Source organism: Protopterus annectens, chromosome 2.part0 (genome assembly GCF_019279795.1).
Source record: "Protopterus annectens isolate FY-2018-M chromosome 2.part0, PAN1.0, whole genome shotgun sequence".
NCBI classification, from domain to species: domain Eukaryota; kingdom Metazoa; phylum Chordata; order Ceratodontiformes; family Protopteridae; genus Protopterus; species Protopterus annectens.
The window spans coordinates 735,581,290-735,605,769 of NC_056728.1; the positions used below are offsets into that span (position 1 = coordinate 735,581,290).

Consider the following 24,480-nt stretch of genomic DNA (forward strand, 5'->3'; position numbering starts at 1 on the left):
TGGGACACAGTGTAAAATACTTTAGAAAGGTTGAGGAAGAAGCGTGACACTAATTTGTTATTGTTAAGAGATGTAACAATAGAGTTAGTGAAAGACGTTACTGTCCATGCTTAAAATATTTGCATGCACATACATATATGTATGCATGTCAACCATCCATAAATGTGTTGTACATGCTGCTTCTGTGTATTCAGATATTTCTGCTGTTCAAAAGCCCTGCAACAACCAAGTTCAGAGTGCATTATTTTCTATTTATACGTGTAAGAGCATGGTACAAGTTATCCTGCAGTTCCTGTGTCCATTTAACTAGCAAAGCATACTGTACCTCCCACCAGTCATTGCCAGGACTTGCTCAGTTTGTGCTCATGTTCCCTATCCTTTTCTGTAGGAATGGGAGATGCACAGGTTCTCAAGTCCTCCACACTCTGGAAACCTAGCTCATCACAAATGTATTAGTCAACTGCAGTTTAGCTCTTATCAGTACCTGCCCATCGGTAGGCCAGTCTGTTCAGGTATCTGTTAGTACAATAACTCATCTCTGAAGGTTCATACAATGATTCATATCAAATACAGAAATTTGCACAAAGGCTGTACTGACATAAAAATTAGCATGGATTTAATTTATAGAAAGAGAAAGGCAAAATATGAACATATGAGATGGCATCTTATTGAGTACTGCAGATCTGTGAACCATGTAACATAACGTTCTAAATAATTTTAGAAGAAATTCAGTATTATTAGCAATGCAAAAAATAAATCACTGACCATAGACATAAATTTAGCTATGACACACAATGACTGACAGCATTCATTAAAAGGATGGTATAATTACTGCGGTCTAAGAAAACATTTAATATACAATATTATTAGAAAAGCACGTACCATACATGTAAGAACATGCTATGCTTATTACCTTAGCCGTCCAGTTTATCTGAGTTATCTTGCCGGCTGTGGATATGGTATGGGTGAATATCTGCCCATCATCTGGGATCCATGGTCCACAAATGCCTCCTTTTGCCTTACCAAAAAATATTAGGTAATTTAATCATTCCATGTATACTAACAAGTAAGAAAGAGTCCTCTTAAAAATATTCTGTAACATTTATCAGTGATACTTTAATGGTGCATGTAATATAGGCCAATGAATCATTCTGTTAAATGATTATGATCTTTCTGATGTGGTACAATTCTGTATGCATATTGTCTTGACAAAGGACATTTTCTCAATATTCTTCTTCTCCATCAGCTTGGTAAGAGAGCAAGGCCTAAACTAATTAGTGTAGTGCGCCATAAGTAGTCTGCAGGAGACAGTAGGTTACATTGCTGAAAATAATATCTTAGCTCCTGAAAAACTCAGCAAATAATAGTGGCAATAATTCTGTAATCAACAACTTTGTTAAATGTCTGAGAGTTTTGTCAAAAATCTTTACCTGCTTAGTAACATTAAATGAATGTGAACATCAGCTGCAGCTACATCTAAAATACATTTATTTGACTTCTGACCTGTGTTAACCTAGTCATTATTTACAAAATATGCTCATGCTTCCTTTGTTGAAGAGGCTTTGATAAAATAATAAAAAAGAGAAAGCAGGCATATATGCAAAACTTTCAGCTACCTGTCTTTCCTTTGAATGCTCATACTTCATATTCCTTTGTGGTGCAAGTGGCATTCTGAGTCTGTAATGGTCTACTGCCTTAACAATTAAAAGGTTACCATGAAACTGCCTATTGTATTGTACTTACGTGCTGCTTGCTGATTACTCAGTATATAATGTAGGTACTACACACACACACGCACATATACACAACTCATATGAGATCTTACTGTACCAAAAACATTGCTATACAATTTGAAACTGAGTAGGCTGTACATTGAGACTTTTCCCTGCTGATGCTATTGTTGCTGTACTCTATAACCTGATGCTATGTCAAAAAGGTAATAGTAATAATCTGTCTATCTCTGTCTATCTATGTATGGATCTATCTTTCTCTGTGTATATCTAGCTCTTTTTTTTCTGTAACTAGGATGTTCACCTGGGCTAGGCCCATTTTCACTGGAGGTGTAGATGCAAAAACTTCACATAAATCATGCAATAGTAAAGACACAAATGACACGAGGACAGAAGTTGTATAAAACAATCGGACATAAGGTTAAACATAATACCATTTATCCAACTGAAGCAAATTCTGTATAACATATGAAAATATTTTAACTAGGTAGTACAGTAATATAAAGATGAGCAGACAGAAGGAAAATTTAAGTAATATTCTAGAATTAAAATTATTGTAAAAATCCATGTGAACTAGTGACCCAGAAAACAATATGTGGGTAAAATGTTACAATGGGAAAATTAATAGTTATAAAACAAATAAAGAACAAGTCACAAAAATAAATTAAACGTGAAAAACAAATTTGATCAAGAGTGACAAAATAGATGAGGGATTCAGGCTGAGCGAGGGAGGAAGAAGAAAGAGGGCAGGGTAGGAATTTGGGAAGTATAATATAAGATAGAGATAAGGGAGGTAGAACAACATTAAGAAGATAAAAAGAGAAGGCACCAGAACATTCATGAAGGCATGTCAGTAAAGTGGCAATGCTGACCAGAACATTCACGAAGGCATGTCAGTAAAGTGGCAATGCTGACATTGAGTTTTTTTGAATGAGTTAATTGTTGAAGAAACTATTGTTTATTCAGTGTCAGTGTAAGTAGCTTAACAGGTGACACTCTCCCCTTTGATGCTGGAAGATGAGATGACTGGGATCTATTCACACACTAGGTGACTGAATTAATTTTCCAGTACTGACACTCAGAGGTGTACTAATATGAATGTGGATGGTGCTGTCTGCCCCAGGTGCAAACAGTAAGGGAAATGCAGCAATGCCTTTTAAAAGCTTTTAGCATCTAAATCATGAAAAGCCTAAACTAAACCAGAGCCAGATGCTTTAACAGCTTTATTCTTTAAGAATGCACTGTCTGTGCGTCCCTCCATGCATCAACACACACACTTGCTGCATACTCCTTTTCGGCATTCTACTGGTCCATGTGGAATTTAAATATAAAAGTGTGTGTGTGTGTGTGTGTGTGTGTGTGTGTGTGTGTGTGTGTGTGTGTGTGTGTGTGTGTGTGTGTGTGCGCTAGCATACCTCTTAAGTCTGGACAAAGCCTAAAATAATATGGTGACAAAAATCCAGAAATAGGGCCATATTTTAAATATTGCTCTTATAAACTTAGAAAGTTGCTAGAATAACATGATTTGTGTTAGCATGCATTTTCTGAACAACATGAAGTCTGAAACTCAAGTGTATGTGATTGAAACTTCAGTCCTCAGTAATTTACGAGAAAACCAGAAATTTTGTGAGGAACAGACCAAATATGTAAGGCAAAAATCCAAACATTTGAGAGCTATGCAGGTTAATCAATTTCTTCAGGCTCAAATCCTATAGTGTGCATCTGTTTTGCTTAGTAAATGGACATAATATATCAAGTAACATACTTGCTTGGGCTCTACTCCCACAGCATATAGACGGATCGTTGATACTGTGTTGTACCTTTGGTGGGAGGGAGGGAGATCTGGGTGCTGCAGTCCTGAGGGTGTCCTCCTTTGGATGAGATGTCCAGTAATTATGAACCTGCTGTCGGTTTGCCATCCATTCCTTAATGTAATATTACTAGCTTACCAATTTTTTTTTTTTTTTTTTTGCTGTTACATAGACAATTTATACTTCAAGGGAAGCAGGCACTGAATTTGTAGATGAAACACTGAAATATAAAGTTTTTGTTAGCAGCATCCTTTTCATTAGTTACAGATCTGTTTAATGTGGAGTTATTCAGATGAATTTTACTTCTACAGTGATTGTGTACATTGACTGGTATTGGTGGATGTAATGACAGTTGTTTGAGTGGACATTTATAGTTAAAATGTTCTGAAATGGGCAGTTTTTTATTATTGGGTCATACATTTTGTTTCATTGCTTACTGGAAAAACGTTAAAAATTACAAATTTAAAGCACACTAACAAGTGGTGCTGTATTATACAAGGAATATAATTTAATACAATCAGGACAGTGAATCAAAGAACACATGCATGTATGCAATGCCCTGAAAAGAGTGCAAGAGGCCTATGGTTTGAAAACAGCCCAAAGGTAAACTTTTATCTGCCACTGGCCAGATGCATTTCCTTTGAATGTGGGTTTCAATGCCATTTCAATGAATGTGAGTGAATTTCAATGGTAGAGAAGTTTACTGTTAAGTCTGTTTTAACTGTGATACTGTATTGCTTTGTTTAGCAAATGTTTATCAGTATTTGTGCTATAAAATTTGAAATAAAGTTTTAAATTAAATCCAAATATCTGCAATCATTGTAGAAGTACAGAAAAAAATAGTACATATACTGACAGGTTTGAACAGTGTTTATGGTAAGTAACTGGGGGAAATAGCTAATGTAATGGGACAATGGAATGACTGCTTGGAATACCTGCGGGGGTGGTGTGTGGTGTGTGTGTGTGTGTGTGTGTGTGTGTGTGTGTGTGTGTGTGTGTGTATGTGTGTGTGGGCACAGAGGGCCAAATCCATTATCTTGCCTAGGGTCCCATTTGACTGTGATCCAGCTCTGAAATAAATGCTTTGTTTCTTCCTCTTGAATGCGTCTGTGTGTCTGTGCATCCATGTATGAAAACGTGGTACAGGATTGGAGGAAAAGTGGAAGGAACTACAGACAAGACCAGAGAGAACTGTGGTTATTTTTAAAATTAACAGCAACCTTCTAGTTGTACATTAGTATAATGCAGTACAGAGTTTTGCAGTGGAAAAGTTTTTCTTTTTTTTTTTTTTTTTTTTTTTAATTTAATTGAACCAGTTGAACTGGATTAAACACAGCACATGAATCAGGTAGGGCATTGTGGACTACTGAACTGAAGGTAAGTATTTTTAGCTTGCTCCTTGCTGGACATTATTTTGCTTCCTTTCACAATTATTACTAAACACAGTTGTCATAGAAGAGAAAGTGTTAGAACAAAATCTCCATGGGGAGATTGTTAAAAATGTCTGCACTGGGTGTAAAATATGCTAGATACACCACTGCTGACACTACATAAGTGTGCTGCACTCTTTAGTATGTTATCCTTCATATGAAACATTAAACCAAAAATTCCTAATTGCCCAAGTAGGTGGTAGCGCAGATACAAGTAAATGATCCAGTGGCACTTACTGAAAACAGTAGAGGATTACACCAGTGTCTTGCCAAATTTGCCCTACTGAGTATGAAAGCCATCTTTTGCCTCCCCTTAAAACTGACTGCTGGCATTATGAGACTAAACCAGTCAGCAAAGATTAATAAATAATATCACTAGAAGTTTCAGTTAAATACATTTTCAGATTATGGAAGGTGGGCCTATTTCTCATCATGCCAACATTACAAAGGAGATTATTTTGATATGTGGAACAGGTTTTATGTAGGCTCATCACTTACAGCTTCATGACTAACACAATTAGATTGCCTACTAACACATACCTCAGGGAGAAGTATACCAGCTGAATATGAAGGTAAAGGAGCAAGTCATTCCTTTCCATTTGCCATTCATCTAACAGGGTATTCTATGAATAATTGTATCTTGTTTAATTGATATAACATTATTCAACCCCTAAACATGTAAAACTTTAGGAGACTGCTACTCAAAACAGTAATACTCCTAAGTGTCACAAAACACAAAATATTTTTTCTCCTATGCATTCCCAATATGCCACAGGCTCCCACATCCTCACATTATATCAACTACATCATCACTTGAATTTATAGAAGCGGGAGAAAGTAACAAAAATGCAACATTTGGACTATTTCTCTTCTCTGAGTCTAACTGCCATTAAAAGATGCCCACTATTTCCAGTGAGCATGTTCTGATCTTCTTTCAAACTAGCTGCCAATAAGCAATAGGTTTCCAGTCTAATAACATGAAGGCATTCAGGCATGAGTTAATGGACTTCTTTACTGACTTTGTGTTGATTCACTCAAACTGGCATGTCTGGTTGATTTCAACATCTAAGCTGATGGTAAGACTATGATTCTTGCAAAATCCTTTGTGTGTATTACAAAAGATTTCATATTTCTTCATATAGTTGCCTCTGCTACCCACAAGAATAGTTATTCATTGGACATTTTCAGATTAAGGAAGGTGGGTCTGTTTATCAATAGCCCTAATATTATGAAGGAGATGTACCTCAACATGCACCTTCAACAGCTGGAGCATCCTCAGTGGTTTCTCACCAAAAACATAGACCAACATGAGCATTACCCACTCCAAAGATCTTAACCTGATCTCTGACATGAATAGATCATGCTGGAGAGATGGATATGTGTCCCAGAGATGATCCCTTCTAGGCTTCCTACTCATATGAAGCAGAGCCCTTCTTTCACCATTTTCATGTGCAATATGGACCAATGGATGGCAAATTGGAAATTCATTCCTGAGGTGGTGCCTCTGCATTAATTTAACTCATGCTAATATTCATGCATAAAGAACTCATCCATGCTAATGTTACTTCTACATCATTCTCAGATGATTTAAACCTCTGTATTAATTTAACCTTGTACTACTGTTCTCAACCACTAAACATGTAAATATGCTTTACATCCTTCTCCAAGCTGCTGTTTAACTTTTGTTTAGTTTTTGCTATTTTGTATGTAAAATTTGCTTAGTTTGTTTCTGTTTCCACTATGTATTGCACTTCATATTATGGAGCTTGTTCAATGTATTATTGGAGCTTTTCTCCCCGAGCCTCCACTGAAAATGGGATCTTTAAGCCCAGTGGACCTCCCCGATCATCAAACTGGAAATAAATAAATGCCCCTTATGGGCAGAGGCAGCCTTTAAAAACTGTTAAAACCCAACTTGCTGAAGCTTGTTATATTTCCCCTAGGGATAGAAAATTGGGTAAAATCTGGGTAAAATTGTCTAAGCTTGTAAGGTCTCTTGCGTCATTAGCCTAGTAATCTCCCACAAACCTATGATCCTATAACATAAGTGTTTCAGCTCCTTGTGGTTTGTCATTCTGCAGTTTTGCAGTTATTAGTGGTTTATGTGTCTGTTTGAACGCAATGGCATCAGGCAGTCCTGATAGCTCAAAGTCTCTTTTTTCAGACTTATATGGAGGATTTATATCAGTCTGTTGGAAGTTTAATGCTTTTGGTTCAACAACTAATGCAAAGGTTGGAAGCGACCTCGCCACTGTTGGCTCAAGATGATGGAAATGAGAGAGAGGCAATGAATATGTATTTAAACCAACATGGTGCTAGGGCATAAGAAATACCTAGTGTATGGTGCAACAATGTATCTTTAAATGAACCGATAAACTGTGTCAGTCCTGGTGGAAGTAAAAGTAATATAGTGCCTAACATAGGTGAATGGTTGCACAGAAAGATGGATATTGTAAGAGAGAAAAGGAGTAGTGGTGGAACATTAAACCAGTGATTGAATATGAATACAAACTAGTGAAGGTTTGTCATTTCCAATTAGAGAATAGGTATTTAGTTGAATCTATTAAGGCTATCAGAGTGCCAAAATGCTGTTGAGTTTGGAAATATCCTACGGGCCTAGTAAAAAAATTCAGTTTTGCACAATGAACTGTTACAGTTATTTGATAGGCACGGGTGTGAATCCCTGGGACTGTTGGTTAAACACAATACAAGGGTTATTGAACAATTATGTAATGAAATAGGTATCTTGGCTAAGGCAATTACTGAAGATTTGTTTTATGAACGATATATAAAATGCAATATTCATGTATCTTCGGTATTACAGATCAAGAGGCTGAAAAAAATTAAACTGAGGAAATACAAGAAATTTGAAAGGGATGAGATTGACTACTTGAATCAAAAAACATATCCTAGCCCACCTGAATCACAGGAATCGGGCAAAAAATTTGGGTGTAATAACCAACTTGCCATCTTTCAAGAAAATGACAACATAAATAAAGATATCACTGACCAGGGCAGGGAGCCCAAATATAGGAAAACCCCCTTTAAATGTTCCACCACTGAGGCAATTGGAACGGTTGAAAGAAAAGGGTGTAAGGGGACAATGGAGATGAAGAATTTGTTCACCTCAGAAATGTAAGCAGGAATGGCAGAATCCAGCACAAAAAAAGCAGGGCTGGGAATGATAAAGGATATGATAAGTGATTTCAATTGTACTTTGGACATGGAGTATCTATGTACTATTGTGACTAATGTGGCTGGTGATTTTAAAGTATTTAAGTTTAGTTTGTGCAAAATTATCCCAGCACATGTGGATAGCTTTTCAAAAGGGCTCTCATTTGTTCTGGCAAGGAGAGCTAATATTGTTGACAGTATTACTGATTTGAAATTGTTTGAAAGAAAACACCTCTATAATGCCTCACCTATATAATTAAGCTCCAAAGCAGAAATGCAAGCAACCACCACCCCCCAACACAACCCAAATGACACATAGCCCACATACTCAGTGTGCCACTCAACTACAGCCAATAAGACATAACGTACCCAACACTCTAGTCATAGGTGACTCTATAGTCAGGCACACTTATGTTCCACTCAGCAGGCTAAACAAGAAGAAAGTTACTGTCAGCTGCCTGTTGGGTGCCAGGATCTACCATATAATGCATGCACTCAGGTCACTCCACAACAAGTACAAATATGACTCTGTCATTGTCAATGTTGGTGTGAATGACCTGAGACGTACCTCCCTGGACTATATGAAAAGAGACATGGAGGAGTTCTCCAATCTTATAGCCCAGGCAGGTATGACCCTAGCCCTGAGTAGCATCCTGCCATCACCCAGAATGATACCACAGTGCAAGGACAAAATGATTGACTTCAACAATTGGCTAAGCTTCTGGTGTCATTCTAAGGGAATCCAGTATCTGTCTGCCTGGGATAACATGATCGACAGACCACGCTGCTTTGCCAGAGATGGCCTGCATCTGTCGCCCTTGGGATTCCAGATACTGGCAAAGGCTCTTGCCACCCCTATAGTGCCTTTTTTAGGCAAGGTTCAAATGACAAATTCACCACCGTAACAGGTACAAGCAAGCAAAATCTGAGGGTAATGCTACTCAATGCTAGAAGTCTAAACTGCAAAATGCACTCACTCGAGGCACTCCTTAAAATGGAGAACATCGACATCTGTGCAGTGACAGAGACCTGGTACAAAGCTCCAGAGAGCACCCCTGCATTACCAGGCTATAATTCATACCACACCTTTCGGCCACCAAACCCGGACCGAAACACTAAAGGTGGAGGCGTGTCCATATTCATTTAGGATATCCACACCTCCAAGCTAGTTGCTCAGCATAATGTGTCCAAGATTATCCAAGTTCAACTAACTCTAGGCAAAACTGCAATCCAGATTGTAGCTTGCTACAGACCCCCCCACCATGCCCCAGGATTCCCACTCCTCTTTTCTTGATATACTGGAAAATATTAAGGTACAACCCAACACCCTAATAATGGGTGATTTCAACTACCCCACAATTAACTGGGAAAACTACTCGTGTACCAACTCTTTCGCTCAATGTTTTCTGGAAATCATCAATTCCAATGCCTTGGATCAACTTATCCACACCCCCACCAGGGGCAGCAATATCCTAGACCTGGTCATCACCAACATGGGCGACTGGTGCTCCACACCAGAGGTCAGCTCCTTGTTGGTCAGATCCAGCCACAAGCTAATCACCCTAAACATCCACATCCCACTCCCACCACCCCCCCCCCCATTAGGAAAACAACCATAAAAAATTTCTCCAAAGCCAACTTTACACTTCTTAAAACAGAAGTGGCAAACTTCACGACACCCGTGCAGATGGACAATAGAGGTATGACTGCTGAATCCTACACAAATGCACTTTATAAGCACTTACACAAGTGCATGGATTGTGCTATCCCTAACAGAACCAGGATGCTATCCTCCAAAAAAAGGAAGCCAATCTGGTGGTCTTCTGCCATAAACAAACTCGACAACAGAAGAAAGAAACTGTTGCAAACAAGAGTAAAATCCCACAATTGGAGGAGCTCCCTAGTCAGCCTCAGTAAGAAGCTGAGATCCCTCAAAATCCTCCAAAGCTAGTTAGGAAAACAAAATCACCACTGATTCTAAAGACAACCACAAAGCATTCTATAGCTATGTCAAGAATCTCAATGGTAACACTCAGATCTGTTCTGAGTTACATCACAATGGCACTAAATATACAGAGCCAACTGATATTGCCAACATCCTGGCAGATAGGTTCAGTGCTAACTTTACCCCCCTCTCGCCCCCTAAAGTGCCCATCTTTATACTGGAAGAATGCAAAGTTCCTGTAATCATGGATGCACAGGTAAGAACCTCACTCTCAAAGCCAAGAACACAGCATCCATGGGAACTGACAACATCCCAGGCTGAATTCTACATGAGCTACAGAATGAACTGGCACCCCATCTAAGTACCATGTTCAATCATAGCTTCACCTCAGGCTTTGTGCCCATTGAATGGCACACAGTGACAGTTATCCCACTCCACAAAGGGGGGCAGCCACAACAGACCCCGGGAACTACCACCCCATTAGCCTGATGAGCCTGGTCTGCAAGACTATGGAACGTATCATCATGGAACTTATAAACAAAGACATTTGAGATCTCCAAACTCTGGACCTTACACAGTTCGGGTTTGTAAAAGGCAGATCATGTTTCCTAAACCTGATAGACTTCTTTGAAGCAGTCACCAAACCATGGATGAGGGTAAGGTGGTTCACACAGCTAGAGCTCACCAAGGCGTTTGACACCATCCCCCACTCTGGAACTATAGATAAACTCACTAAACTAGGTATAAATCCCTATGTCACAAAAATGGGTTGCCTACTGGCTTACTGACAGAACCCACACTGTGAAAGTAGCAGACTCCAAATCAGACTTCAGACCAGTGACAAGTGGTGTACCACAGAGTTCAGTCCTGGGTCCTCTTCTGTTTGGTATCTACTTCTCTGAAGTACAGGCTAACACAGAAGGTCTTTCGCTAACTAAATTCGCAGATGACTGCAAACTAGGAGCCATAATCGAAACTCCTAATGATGTGGACATCCTACAAAAGGGCCTCACTGTGACAGATGCTTGGTGTCATAGCCATGGTCTCAAGCTCAATGCCAAAAAGTGCATTGTCATCCCCTTTGGTAAAAACTCTGTACCCATGAACTAGCACATAGGCGGTAGTTTACTTAACACCAAAAGTGTGATAAGAGACCTGGAGACACAGGTGGACAGTAGTCTCTCCTTTAATAATCACATTGCCACAGTGGTCAGGAAATCCTTCTACGTGGCACAACTCATCACAAAAGGTTTCTCATTGAGAAAAAAAGAGGTCATTGTTCCACTTTACTCATCACTCATTAGACCCATTATAGAGTATAACTCCCCTTTTGGTATGTACCTCACAAGACATCTACAACAACTGGAAAGGCTACAGAAATACCTCACAAAGAGGATTACTGGCCTCAAACAGATGCCTTACCCAGACTGACTCAAAAACCTCCAGCTTTACTCCATCGCATATCGCCTACTCAGAGGTGATCTCTGCCTAATATACAAAGCTATGTCAAACCCGGAGATGTTGAACATTTTCCACTTAAAGAAATCCCAATCCCTCCAAGCAACACGCTCTAGGGACCTAAACCTTGTCACCACAATAAACAGAACATGCTAGAGGGATAGATTCCTGTCCCAGAGACTTCTCATACTCTGGAACAGACTACCTATCTATGTCAAACAGAGCTCCTCATTAGCACTCTTCAAGAAAAATCTTGATGATTGGATGGGTAATAGGAAATTCACCCCGGGAATCACTTCTGTAGTTCTGCTTGACAGGGGTACAGGAAAATAATTTTCTTGGTTGGCGAAAGCCAGGGTACCTTTTTGGCTAGGCTTGTATAGGCTCTAGGGCCAATAACCTAGTACCTACCTATGAACCTATGAACCTATAAAGCTGATAACCCCAAATATCCACATACAGAACAATAAGAACCAATAAAAACTTTAACCTTACCAACTTCCAAAATGAGCTCAGGGCATGCAGCTGGTTTCTCCTAAAAGAACTTCCACTTGATGATGCAGTGGAATACTATAATACTAAATTCCTTCCCATCCTCATGCCCCTACCTGTTCCATCAGAAGCAAAACAAAAACAACACCTTGGCTTTCAAAAGTCAAAAAATCTAAAATCATACTTAGAAATAAAGCATGGGCCACTTCGCATGCCACTAAAGACCCACAAGACCAACTTAGATATAGACAATTAAGGAATAATACCAAAACATCTATTATCCTTGACAAGACTTCTATTACCATCTGCAACAGAAAAACCATAACAAACCCCAAAATTTCTGGGCTGGTATAAACAAGCTCCTTCACCCAAGACATACTTCTACTCCCACCTTATCTCCACTAGCTCATATTATGGAAACATGTGTCTATAAACCACTTATGCACCACCTCATTGAAGGTAAGCTGCTGGATGACTCTCAGCATGGCTTTAGGTCATACCACAGTACCACCTCAGCTCTTCTCTCCTTCTCTAATGTCATTAATCACAACCGTAATAACAACTTACTATCCTCTGCAGTTTTTCTTGATCTATCCAAGGTGTTTGACATGGTCAACCATCAGCTACTCATCCATACCCTGAAAGCCTACTCCTTAGATTGCCACTCTCTCCACTGGTTTCAATCCTACCTATCTGGACATCAACAGGCAGTCCTATGGAAGGATAAGCAATCATCCTGCCTACCCATCACCTTAGGAGTCCCACAGGGCTCTATACTGGGACCCCTTCTGTTCTCCATCTTTATTAATGACCTCTACACTATTATCCCTAAAGCAACATGTATTCAATATGCAAATGACCCCACATTGATCTGCTCAGCCACCTCACAAGCAGATCTTCTAACTTTACCCCAGAGTATGTTCTACACTGTTGAAAATTGGCTACTAGTTGCCATCTGATATTAAACCCTAAAAAAACTAAGCTGCTTCTTTTCACTCCCAGTCACAGGTCCAACCTTCCAACCATTACCATAATATCTAATAATGGGACCAATATCTCCCCTGAAGCCCAAACCAAACCCTTGGGAGTTATAGTAGACAATAACTTAACATTCAATGCACATGTCAATCAAACCATCAAAAACATAAACAAAAAACTTGGATTCCTTTACAAGCTCAAACCTTTCCTCACTCGTCTTGCAAGAACTGCTATTGCCCATTCTCATCTCCTATCCACCCTCCTTTATGCCTACCCTCTACTCACAAACTTGCACAAAACAGAAATTATCAAACTATCATGCTGTTACAACCACATCACTAGATCTGCCACTGGTTCAGCCTGTAGAACACACCACTGTTGCAATCTAAATCCTCTAGGGTGGCTTGAACTACCTTGCCTACCACAGTTTCACCAGCTCATAGTATTTCATAAAGCACTATACCACCCTGATAATACTCCAGCACTCAAAGATTTTGTCAGCCCATATAGTAATCTTAGACAACTTTGCTCGGCCAATAGACTAATGGTCCATACATTCAAACGCAACAACACAGCTGGTGATGCCTTCTTTGCCAACTCAGTCGGCACAACCAGGAATCAACTCCCCACTGACCATACTCTAGAATCCTTACTTATACTATTCAATGAAAGTCTGAAAAAATACTTTAAATCACACTGGCTATGCCAATGCTCTAATCCTGACTAGCACCATCTTTACGACTCGAGAACTTTACCACAATTGTATTGTGCACACTAAATGTGCTAATGTAGAATTTCATATTTCTATCTCCTATCTTGTGTCCCACACTTGCATAGTGCTCATTTCTGATTTAAAAATTGTATAAACAGTGTGTCTTATGTATTGTATAACTGTCTGTCTGTTGTTTTGTATATATCACATTTCTGTGTGGCGCTTTTCTCCCCGGGCCTCCGCTGAAAATGGACATGTATCCAGTCAGACTATCCCAGTCAACAAATGTAAAATAAAATAAATAAATAAATTTAAATATAATGTTCAATGCTGAATGCTCGAGTATATCAGGTCTAAAATGTCTAGTATTTTCTAACCTTTCCTGCATTCAATATTGCAAATGTTTGAGCGCATTTGTGAACTTGATATTAGGTATAGTTTAAGTAAGAGTTTTGGGCATTATAATCTGAATTTGACAAAACATGAAAATAAAATGTTAGGCTCATTAAACTTTAATGATATTAGAATTATGAAACCAGATAATGGAGGGATACTTTTTATAATGGATAGACTTGATTATGTTGAAAGAATGTATAACATTTTATTTCAGGAAACTTATAGACAGGTATCTAAGAATGAACTTAATATTAATTATAAGAAAATACATGTTTTATTTTATGATATGTTAATTCAACAACAAATATGTATGGATGAGTATAAGTATTTAAACATGACAAACCCCCTTGTGTTTACGGTCTTTGGTGCACTAAAAATACATACAGATAAAATAACCCACCGTTGAGACAGATAGTGGACGCTTGGTGTTCGATAACATACCTCACTGCCAAATATGTAGATGATAAGTTAAAGATGTTAGCACAACAAAATGGAGTATGTATGTAAATATTCTTGGGACTTTTTGAAAAAATGTGATAGTTTATAGTATGATGACAGTTATGTCTTTTAGACTACTGATGTGAATGATTTGTTTATAGTAATCCCAGAGTCATTAGTAGTTCAGTGGTTTATTAATTTCCAACAGAGCAATAGTGAATTTCCTCAAGACAAAATTTCTGTTTCTGCGGAAATGTTGGACCTTGTGTTAAAAAACAATTACATTTATTTTGAAGGTCATGCAAGTAAGGGGTGTTGTGATGGGGTCTGCATGTAGGCTTTTCTTTTCCAATATTGTAATGGTGGAATTTCCTGTTTAACAGTAATTTCATCCAATCATGGTGCCTTTATACGAGGTATATTATGAATGATATTTTTATTGTATGGAAAGACAAAGTTGAAAAAATCCTGCTTTTATTGAATACATAAATAATACTACAGAATTTTTAAAAATGTACATATGAAATTGGTGAAAAGAGTATTTCGTTTTTGGATGTCATGTTGGTAAAGGTTAGTGCGAATAAGAGATTGATATCTAAAATGTATAGAAGATCAACATACTCATATTCTTTTTTGCATTTTACCAGTTCTTATCCTATAGCCCAAAGAAAGCTGTAGTTTGGGGTCAGTTTGTCTGGGCGGCACGTATGGTGTCTGTATATGAAGATTTCCTAGAAGAATGTGGAAGGATAAAAAATATGTTTATAAAAATGGGATACCCAGAAATTTTCATTCATAATTCTATGAATGAAGTGAATAATAAAAGGAAAAATTAGTTTTTTGTCCCTAGTTTGAAGGACACTACAAGAAATAATTTACTAACAAGTAGGGAAGCGTTAAATATGGATCACATTAATGATATAAAGTTTAAACCAAAGTGTTGCCTATTACACCTTTTCACTTGACAGTAATGTAATAAGGGGGTTTTAAATAAGAATTGTAGCATAATTAACGATAGCATTGAGATAAAAGGAAAAAGTGGGAGAAAGACTGACACAGTGTACAAAAAGGAAGGAGCTTCAAAAATATATTTGAGTCTCTAAAAATCAATAATAGGGTCAACAATAATGATATGAAAAAAATGTGGGTGCTGTGATTATTGCAAGTACATACATACATGTGAGACATTTATTAAAAAGAATGAACAATTTAAGGTTAAGGGCAAATACAATTGCAATACATGGGGGGGATTATATATGTGGCATTATGCCAAAAATGTCCTGCATTTTATATATGGTAAAAACAAGCGTAAGCTTAAGGGGGGTATATGAGCATAAATACATACATACATATATATATATATATATATATATATATATATATATATATATATAGATCCACTTTTACATGTCAAAATTCCGAAATCTCGACTTTTAAAAAAACGTACCCAAAACATCGAGATTTCAGAATCTCGACATTTAAAAGTGGGTTAAAAAAAAACAAAAATAAAGTAAAACAAACATGGCTGCCCCCCCCCACAACCCCTACTTAAATATATCAACTCCTAGATTGCGCTACAGTGAAGAGAACGGTAATTCACCTGTTGCACTCACCGTTCTCTTCACTGTAGTGCGATCTCAGAGTTAGTATATTTAAGTAGGGGGGTGTGGGGGTGCAGGGGGGCTTGCCCCCTGTTAACAATTTATTTGAAGTCTCTCTCTTTTTTTTTAACCCACTTTTAAATGTTGAGATACTGAAATCTTGATGTTTTGGGTATGTTTTTTAAAAGTCAAGATTTTGGAACTTCTACATTTAAAAGTGGACCCATATACATATATATATATATATATATATATATATATATATATATATATATAATATATATATATATATATATGTGTGTGTGTGTGTGTGTGTTTGTACGAAATTAGAAAAAGTAAGTCAATGAATGCATTATTTAACCATATCAATGAATGCCCAGATCATGAGTTATACTTAGAGAAAAAATAATTATTTTGGCAATTGAGATTAAATGCATGAAGTCTACCAGATGTAAATGAAATGTTGTCAATTACCTGCATTTTGAAATTAAAGGCTTATATAAGATAATGCCTGAAGTTAGGTATGTGCCCAAATTTTAGGATTTTAGGATTTTATTTAAGTGATATAATAGTGTGTTTAATATTATCAACAAAAGTTTTTAATATGTTTGAATTTAGTGTATGTTATTGATGTCTGTAATATATTGAGGGGGAATGCATATTAAAATGAGGGAATATGTTTTAAGCAGTAAGTAATTGACTGGTAGTAACTGGTCATGTGATACATGTGAGCATTTAAATTTTTCCTGTTTGATATACAGTGTTATCTGAAGAAGTTTTTGAATTGATGAAGATGAAAGCATTTATCTGTGATTTGATAATGGTGAAAAAAGTGACTACCATTACATTTGTGTCTCTTCCTATGTTGCTGTGAGACATTAACCAGTCAGATATCTGCTGTGAGAAGGCATGCTATATGCCGGGGTGTTCTGTGCTGTAAGACAGTGACCAGTCAGACATCTGCTGTGAAAAGGCATGCTGAATGCCCAGGGTGAGCTCTGTGTGAGACAGTAACCTGTCAGACATCTGTTCTAAGAAGGCATGCTATATGCCCAGGGTGATTTCTGCTGTTAGACATTAACTACTCAGACATCTGCTGTGAGAAAGCATGCTGTATGCCTGGGGTGATCTCCATTGTGAGACACTAACCAGTCAGACATCTGCTGTGAGAAGGTATACTGTATGCCCAGGGTGATCTCTGCTGTGAGACATTAACCAGTCAGACATCTGCTATGAAAAGGCATGATGTGTGCCCAGTGTGAGCTCTGGTGTGAGACAGGAACCAGTCAGACATCTGCTGTGAGAAGGCATGCTGTATGCCTGGGGTGATCTCTGGTGTGAGACAGGAACCAGTCAGACATCTGCTGTGAGAAGGCATGCTGTATGCCTAGAGTGATCTCTGGTGTGAGACAGGAACCAGTCAGACATCTGCTGTGAGAAGGCATGCTGTATGCCTGGGGTGATCTCTGGTGTGAGACAGGAACCAGTCAGACATCTGCTGTGAGAAGGCATGCTGTATGCCTAGAGTGATCTCTGGTGTGAGACAGGAACCAGTCAGACATCTGCTGTGAGAAGGCATGCTGTATGCCTGGGGTAACCCCTGGTGTGAGGTAGGAATGAGTCAGACATCTCCTGTGAGAAGGCATGCTGTATGCCTGAGGTGATCTCTGCTGTCAGACATTGACCAGCTAAGTCCTTTTCAGTGGTTGACATACTCTGCAGTATGTCCTATATAATCACTCAGAAGATGTTTTTGGTATCTGACTGAGAGTTAAATGGATTTTTTCACCCCAACAGTAGACACCATCAAGCAAAAAGTATTTATTCATGTGCACAGTTGGCTTACAGTATTTCTGGACAGAGGTACTTTTGTGTGGACTTGGGAATAGTCAAATGTTATTAACTTTGAAGAGTTTGTGTGAATGATTTCAAAAATTCTTCTGACTCCTTTTGAATTGGACTAGCAGCTATCCAAGCTTACAATTTACTTGCATGTCCATAGATTATTTTTAAAATAATCAAGTCTTCTCCGACTAATGGAAAGCAAATTAAAATTGCTTGATGGCAGAAACAGACTTTAATCCAATCAGATCTGACTTTTGTTTTTCAGAATTCGACTTCCCTTCTTATCTTATCTCCCACCTTACTGCTTTTATATTTTTCGCAAACCCCTTTTATTGCTCTGTGCATTCCCTTTCCACTACCTATTCTGGTAGTCCATTCTGTAGGTTTACATCCCTCAGAAAGAAGTACTTTAACAACTCATGGAGTACTTAGACTCTGCTGCCTATGCACCCTTCTTCCTATTCTGTTTAGGACAACCCCTTCATAGAGTTATAGTTTAATAGGTTCATACTAAATAAAATGAAGAAAGGCAAGGATGTAGTAAAAAAACAGTTCTTTATTCATGAACCAATACTGTAAATGCTTTTGGTCGCACTGCAAATGCGCAACCTTCATCAGACAAATTCAATTAATTACTAAGAAACACTTTAAAAAGTTTCACCAAGTGACATCATCATTGTATCACCTCAACCTCAACATTTAAAGCATTTACTTTAAATGCATGATATGACCCAAAACATTAAGTCCCCTAGCAAATAAAGATATGCCTTTACAGCTCCCTCAAGAAGTGAATGCATGGTATGCTCTGAAATCCTCTATAACTCCTCTGAAATCCATTGAACTGCTCTGAAATTCTCTATAACTCCTCTAAAATCCTTTGAACTCCTATATAAACACTTAATTGCCCAAGCCTGGAAAAAACTCCCAAGAGACATTTGTTCCATCATTCACCCATCCCACTTTAAAGAAAAACTCAAACTTCATCTACTCATCTCCAAAATATGTCCTTGCCAAGCCCCTACTTAAGCTCCCCACAACCCTACTGTATACCTTTTCAGTCCCGCCACATACAGCTAAGTTCTCCACTATTGTGGATACTTATTAAACTCTAAAATCAGTACTGTTGGACTTAACTATTTTTGTAAATATGTAAATATATTTTTAGCCTGTAAAAATATTGATATGTATATATCATGTGTTTGCATTTCTGCTTTGTCTCTTTAACATTCTCGTATAACTAATTTTGACCATATTTTTTACTCAAATGTTTGATTCTCTATAAACTGTTTGTGTTTTTTTGGAGCTTTTCCCCTTAGGTCTCCACTGAAAATGGGCCACAAGCCCAGCTGGACCAACAAATGTCAATAAATAAATAAATAAATAAATAATCTCTCCTTAAGGGTGTGTTATCTTTGTACTGAAACAAAATTTCTTAAGAACACATATATGTAGGCCTTCAAGTTACAGGGAGGTCTGAAGCTCAGACATTTTTTCTTCTAGTTTCTTGAACTGAGAAATGCAACCTTGATATTGTCAAAATTAGAATTTGCCTAGGGGGTATGTCCAGCAGCTGAACTTTGCCTACAAAAGGCATTATGGGCTAGCAAAGGCTTTAACCGGTTAGTGAAAATCATGACTTTACTGGAAAGGCTCACCCAGACTTTACTACAGTTTGCTGTGAGGGAAAGGTTAGTTTGCTTTTTATTTGTTGTATTTTGTATTACTTTATTGCCTTTTTCTATTTTGTATACTGTGATATGTTTTCTTTACACTGTGTTTTACTTGTATTCTGCTTTTAACTGCAAATTAAAGCTTGAAAAGAGACCACATCTCTGTCTCTTGTGAGTCAGACAGAAAATGTTCCCACCCTGCCACCCTATTAATGTGGTGTTCTTAAACACCACTGTCTTTCTAGTTGTCTCCCCCTATGTTAATTTGACCATATATCTCATTTCCTCTCTGCTTTTACTGGATGGTGTGAGTAAGCACAAAATTATCATTGTGTGAAATCACTCCCCTTCAACTATTTAAATTTATTGGCCATCCTATCGTATTCTGTAGTACCAGAATACAAAAGTGCTTAACCCTTTCAGTCTATCTTTTTCTTTTAAAACTAGGAGCTCTCCATTAAAACTTAACTGTTTAGCCAGGTAAAATGTAAATTACCCACTTTCATATCTAACTGCTTAGTGGTCACTGCGGTGTTTAGGATAAACCATTTATTTTCATCTTACTTTTAAGTATCTATTGCAAGACCGCCAGTTATTGGACAGCCCATATTCTGCCTCCCAGTAGTGATCTTGGGATTAGTGGTTCTGTTTTCTCCTGGTGAGAGAAGGAGTGCAGTTGCATTATTTCCTGGAGATGCTGATCACCAGAAAGCTTAATAACTGCTTTATAGGTGACAGCTTGGAATCTGTGCTTATATTCTGATCCTGGTGAGAGTAGGAGCAGAGTGCACTGACTCCTGACTCTTTCCGGTTGGAGAGTGATTGGCTGTGCTTAACGTACCTGATTGGTCTGGTTACTATTTGAGGCATCTACCAGAAAAAGGCTTCAAGCCTACAGACCCTTGCAGCATCTGGGACAAGGCTGTGGACTGCTTTTTTTCTTGGGATTGGTGCTAACATTTTGCTTCTGGTGAGAGAAGAAGCAAAGGAGTTTTATATCCCAACAGAGTGAAGCTGTGCTGAGACCAGCATTAGTAGTAGCCAGGCAGTAGCCATTCATGTGAATCCCCTCTTTTCATCATTCTTGACGTGCTAATTCTTTGTTTCCAGTAAGTACTGCTTGATTTCTTTCTAACTTCAGAATATCTGCCTAAATACTTCATTCTTAAATTTTCAGGGTCTGCGTATTAGTTTCCCCTCAAGTGTTTGACAATGCTCTGTACAGACTCAGACACCTTGAATTACATTTTTCCTGTAAAAGCACAATTGAAATTTCTCCAATATCTAGTTGCACACAAGACATCTAGTTTGCAGTGACAAGCACTGTCCACATAGTTGCAAACCGGATACTCCTGACAGTGATTGATATTCTCACTCCAACAGTCTAATCAATAAAAAAGGGTCTGTTGCCATGGATATAAAGTTTCCTACTTTCCTACTGCCTTCGTTACCAGATTGGTGGATATGGGCATCCTGAGGAAATGTAGAAATTGCCTCATGTTTACTGACAACCAGTTAATTCTCAAACAAACTGATACAATATGTGAGAGATGCATTTACACAATGTCACTGGAGGCAAAGCTCTCACATAAAAGTACTCCTAATGTCAATAAGGTTGTCAGTAGTACACATGCTGCACCCATCATGCACAATTCAAAGCAGACATATAGACCCACATATACTGAGGCACTTACACATAACCTTCCTTATCCACAAAGACCTCCTAGCTGAAGTACACATAACAAATACCCTCAGCAGCCCCAAACGCACTCTTTCAAAACAACACCCATGTCAACACATAGAACTACATCTCATGGAGCCTCTACCTCTAAGTGCATAAGGCAAGTCACCACACAGTCCAACATTCTAGTCACTGGAGACTCCATTGTCAGATACACTGATGTCCCTCTCACCAGGCTGAGTAAGGAGAAAGTTACAGTCAGTTGCTTATCAGGGGCTAGGATCTGCCACATTACGCATGCACTCAGGTCATTGGATCACAATTACCAATATGACTCAGTCATAGTCCATGTGGGAGTAAATGACCTGCAATGTACCACCCTAGACTATATGAAGAGAGACACCATAGAGCTCTCGGAATATGTGTCTCAGGCTAATATGAGCCTAGGATTGAGCAGCATTTTACCTTCTCCAAGTATAATGCCACAATACAAACAAAAGATAGGGTCATAGGTTGGTACTAGGCTTTCAAACCTAGGGCCTACACAAGCCTAGCCATAACAATTCCCTGGATATTTCTTCCCACAGTATTTACTTCCCTGGACCCCTGTCTAGCAGGGTGACTGACATGATCCCCAGAGTGAATTTTCTATCTCCCATCCAATCGTCAAAGTTCCTTTTGAAGAGGGCCAAGGAGGTGCTCTGCTTGACATGTATGGGCAGTCTATTCCAAAGTATGGGGAGTCTCTGGGTCAGGAACCTATCCCTCCAGCATGTTTTGTTCATTGTGATGACAGTGTTTAGATCCCTGGAGCATGTGGCTCTGAGGGACTGGGATTTCTTTAAGTGGAGCATGTCCAACAGCTCAGGGTTTGATATGGCCTTGTATTTTAAGCAGAGATTGCCTCTGAGTAGACGATATGCTACAGAGTATAGCTGGAGTTTTTTTAGATGGTCAGCATAGGGCATCTGCTTTAGGCCTGTGATTCTTTTAGTGAGGTATTTCTGTGGCCTTTCCAGCTGTTGCACATGTCTTGTGAGGTACATACCAAATGGGGCGTTGCACTCTATAATGGGTCTAATGAGGGATGAGTAAAGTGGGACAATGACCTCCTTTTTTCTGGATGAAAAGCCCTTAGTGATGAGGTGTGCCACATAGAAGGATTTCCTGACTGTTGTGGTGATGTGGTTATCGAAGGAGAGACCACTGTCCACCTGTGTCCCTAGGTGTCTCATCACACTTTCGGTGTTTGGGGTACTGCCACCTATGTGGTAATTCATGGGTACATGTTTTTTTTTTCCCAAAGGGGATAACTATACATTTCTTGGCAGTCAGCTTGAGCCCATGGCTCTGGCACCAAGCATCTTGTTTTAGGTTCATAGGTTCATAGGTTAGTACTAAGCTAACTGCCCTTGCGAGCCATTTTAAACCTAGCCAATTATCCCTTGTGAGATTCAAACCCTGCATCTTGTGTTTGTGAGGCAAACACCTTAATCATTAGGCCACCGTCCCAACCCCCAATCTGTTTCTGTAAGGCCCTTATGCAGAATATCCACATCATTTGGGGATTCAATAATGGCTCCCAGTTTGCAGTCATCTGCGAACTTTGTTAGCCAGAGTCCCTTAGTGTTGGCCTGTACTTCAGAGAAGTACATGCCAAACAAGAGTGGTCCCAGGACTGAACCCTGAGGTGCTCCACTTGTCTCTTTTCTGGAGCTGAATTTGGAGTCGGCTACTTTTACAGTGTGGGTTCTATCAATAAGCCAGTTGGCAACCCATCAAGTGACGTAGGGATTTATGCCCAGCTTAGTAAGTTTATCTATGATTCCAAAGTGGGGGAGGGTGTCAAAGGCCTTGGTGAGGTCCAAATAGGCTGTGTGGACTGCCTTGTCCTTGTCCACAGCTCTGGAGACTGATTCAAAGAAGTCAATCAGGTTCAGAAGACAAGATCGGCCCTTCACGAACCCAAACTGGGTGGGGTCCAGTGTTTGAAGGTTGCCAATTTCTTTGTTTATAAGTTCCCATGATATTGCATTCCATGCCCTTGCAGATCAGGCTCGTCAGACTGATGGGACGGTAGTTCCCATGATCCAAGGTGGATCCCCCTTTGTGGAATGGGATAACTGTAGCTGTGTGCCACTCAGTAGACATGAAGCCTGAGGTGAGGCTATGATTTAACATGACACTTAGGTGAGGTGCCATTTCATCTTGCAGTTCATATAGTACACAGCCCAGGATGTCATCTGGTCTCATGGATGCTGTATTCTTAGCTTTGGATAGTGCGATTTCTACCTGTGTGGTCGTGATTACTGGAATTTGGCAATCTTTTGGTATTGAGATGGGCCCTTTAGGGGGTGAGAACGGGGTGAAGTTGGCACTAAATCTATCTGCCAGGATACTTGGCACTATCCTTGGGATCAGTATATTCAATGCCATTCTGTTGTAGCTCAGAACAGATCTGAGCATTGCCATTTAAATTCTTGACATAACTATAGAATGTCTTGTGGTTGTCTTTGGAATCTTTTGCAATTTTATTTTCGTAACTTGCTTTGGAGGATTTTATGAGTGATCTCAGCTTCTTACTGAGGCTGGTAAGGCAGTTTTTTGCATCCTGGGATTTTCCTCTTTTCTGCAACAGTTTCTTCCTTCTGTTGTATAGATTGTTTATGGCAGGGAACCACCAGATTGGCTTCCTTTACTTGGAGGAGAGCATCTTGGTTCTATTTGGGATGGCACGATTCATGCATGAGTGAATGTGCTTGTACAATGCCTTAGTGTAGGATTCAGCAGTCAAACTTTCAGCTCCCGTCTGCATGGGTGTCATGAGGTTTGTCACTTCTGACGTGAGTAGCATGAAGTTAGCTTTGGAGAAGTTTTTTTAAGGAGGTTTCCTTACTGGGGGGTGGGGGGTGGGATGTGGATGTCAAGGGTGATTAGCTTATGGTCAGACCTGACCAATGAGGGGGTGATCACTAGTATGGAGCATCTATCTCCCATGTTGGTAATGACCAAGTCGAGGATATTGGAGCCCCTGGTGGGGCAATGGATTAGTTGATCCACGGCGTTTGAATTTATGAATTCCAAGAACCATTGGGAAAAGGTGTTGGTACCCGAGTAGT

General features: G+C 39.0%; 1 protein-coding gene across 1 annotated transcript in view; it reads right to left on the bottom strand.

The window, feature by feature from the left end:
* LOC122792777 (atrial natriuretic peptide receptor 1-like) overlaps positions 1-24,480 on the bottom strand; it is a 1,260,614-nt gene that overhangs the window by 961,901 nt on the left and 274,233 nt on the right. The window contains exon 7 of the mRNA XM_044060347.1: positions 914-1,008. Within this exon, the coding sequence (XP_043916282.1) occupies positions 914-1,008 (95 nt within the window). The remainder of the gene's footprint in view (positions 1-913; positions 1,009-24,480) is intronic.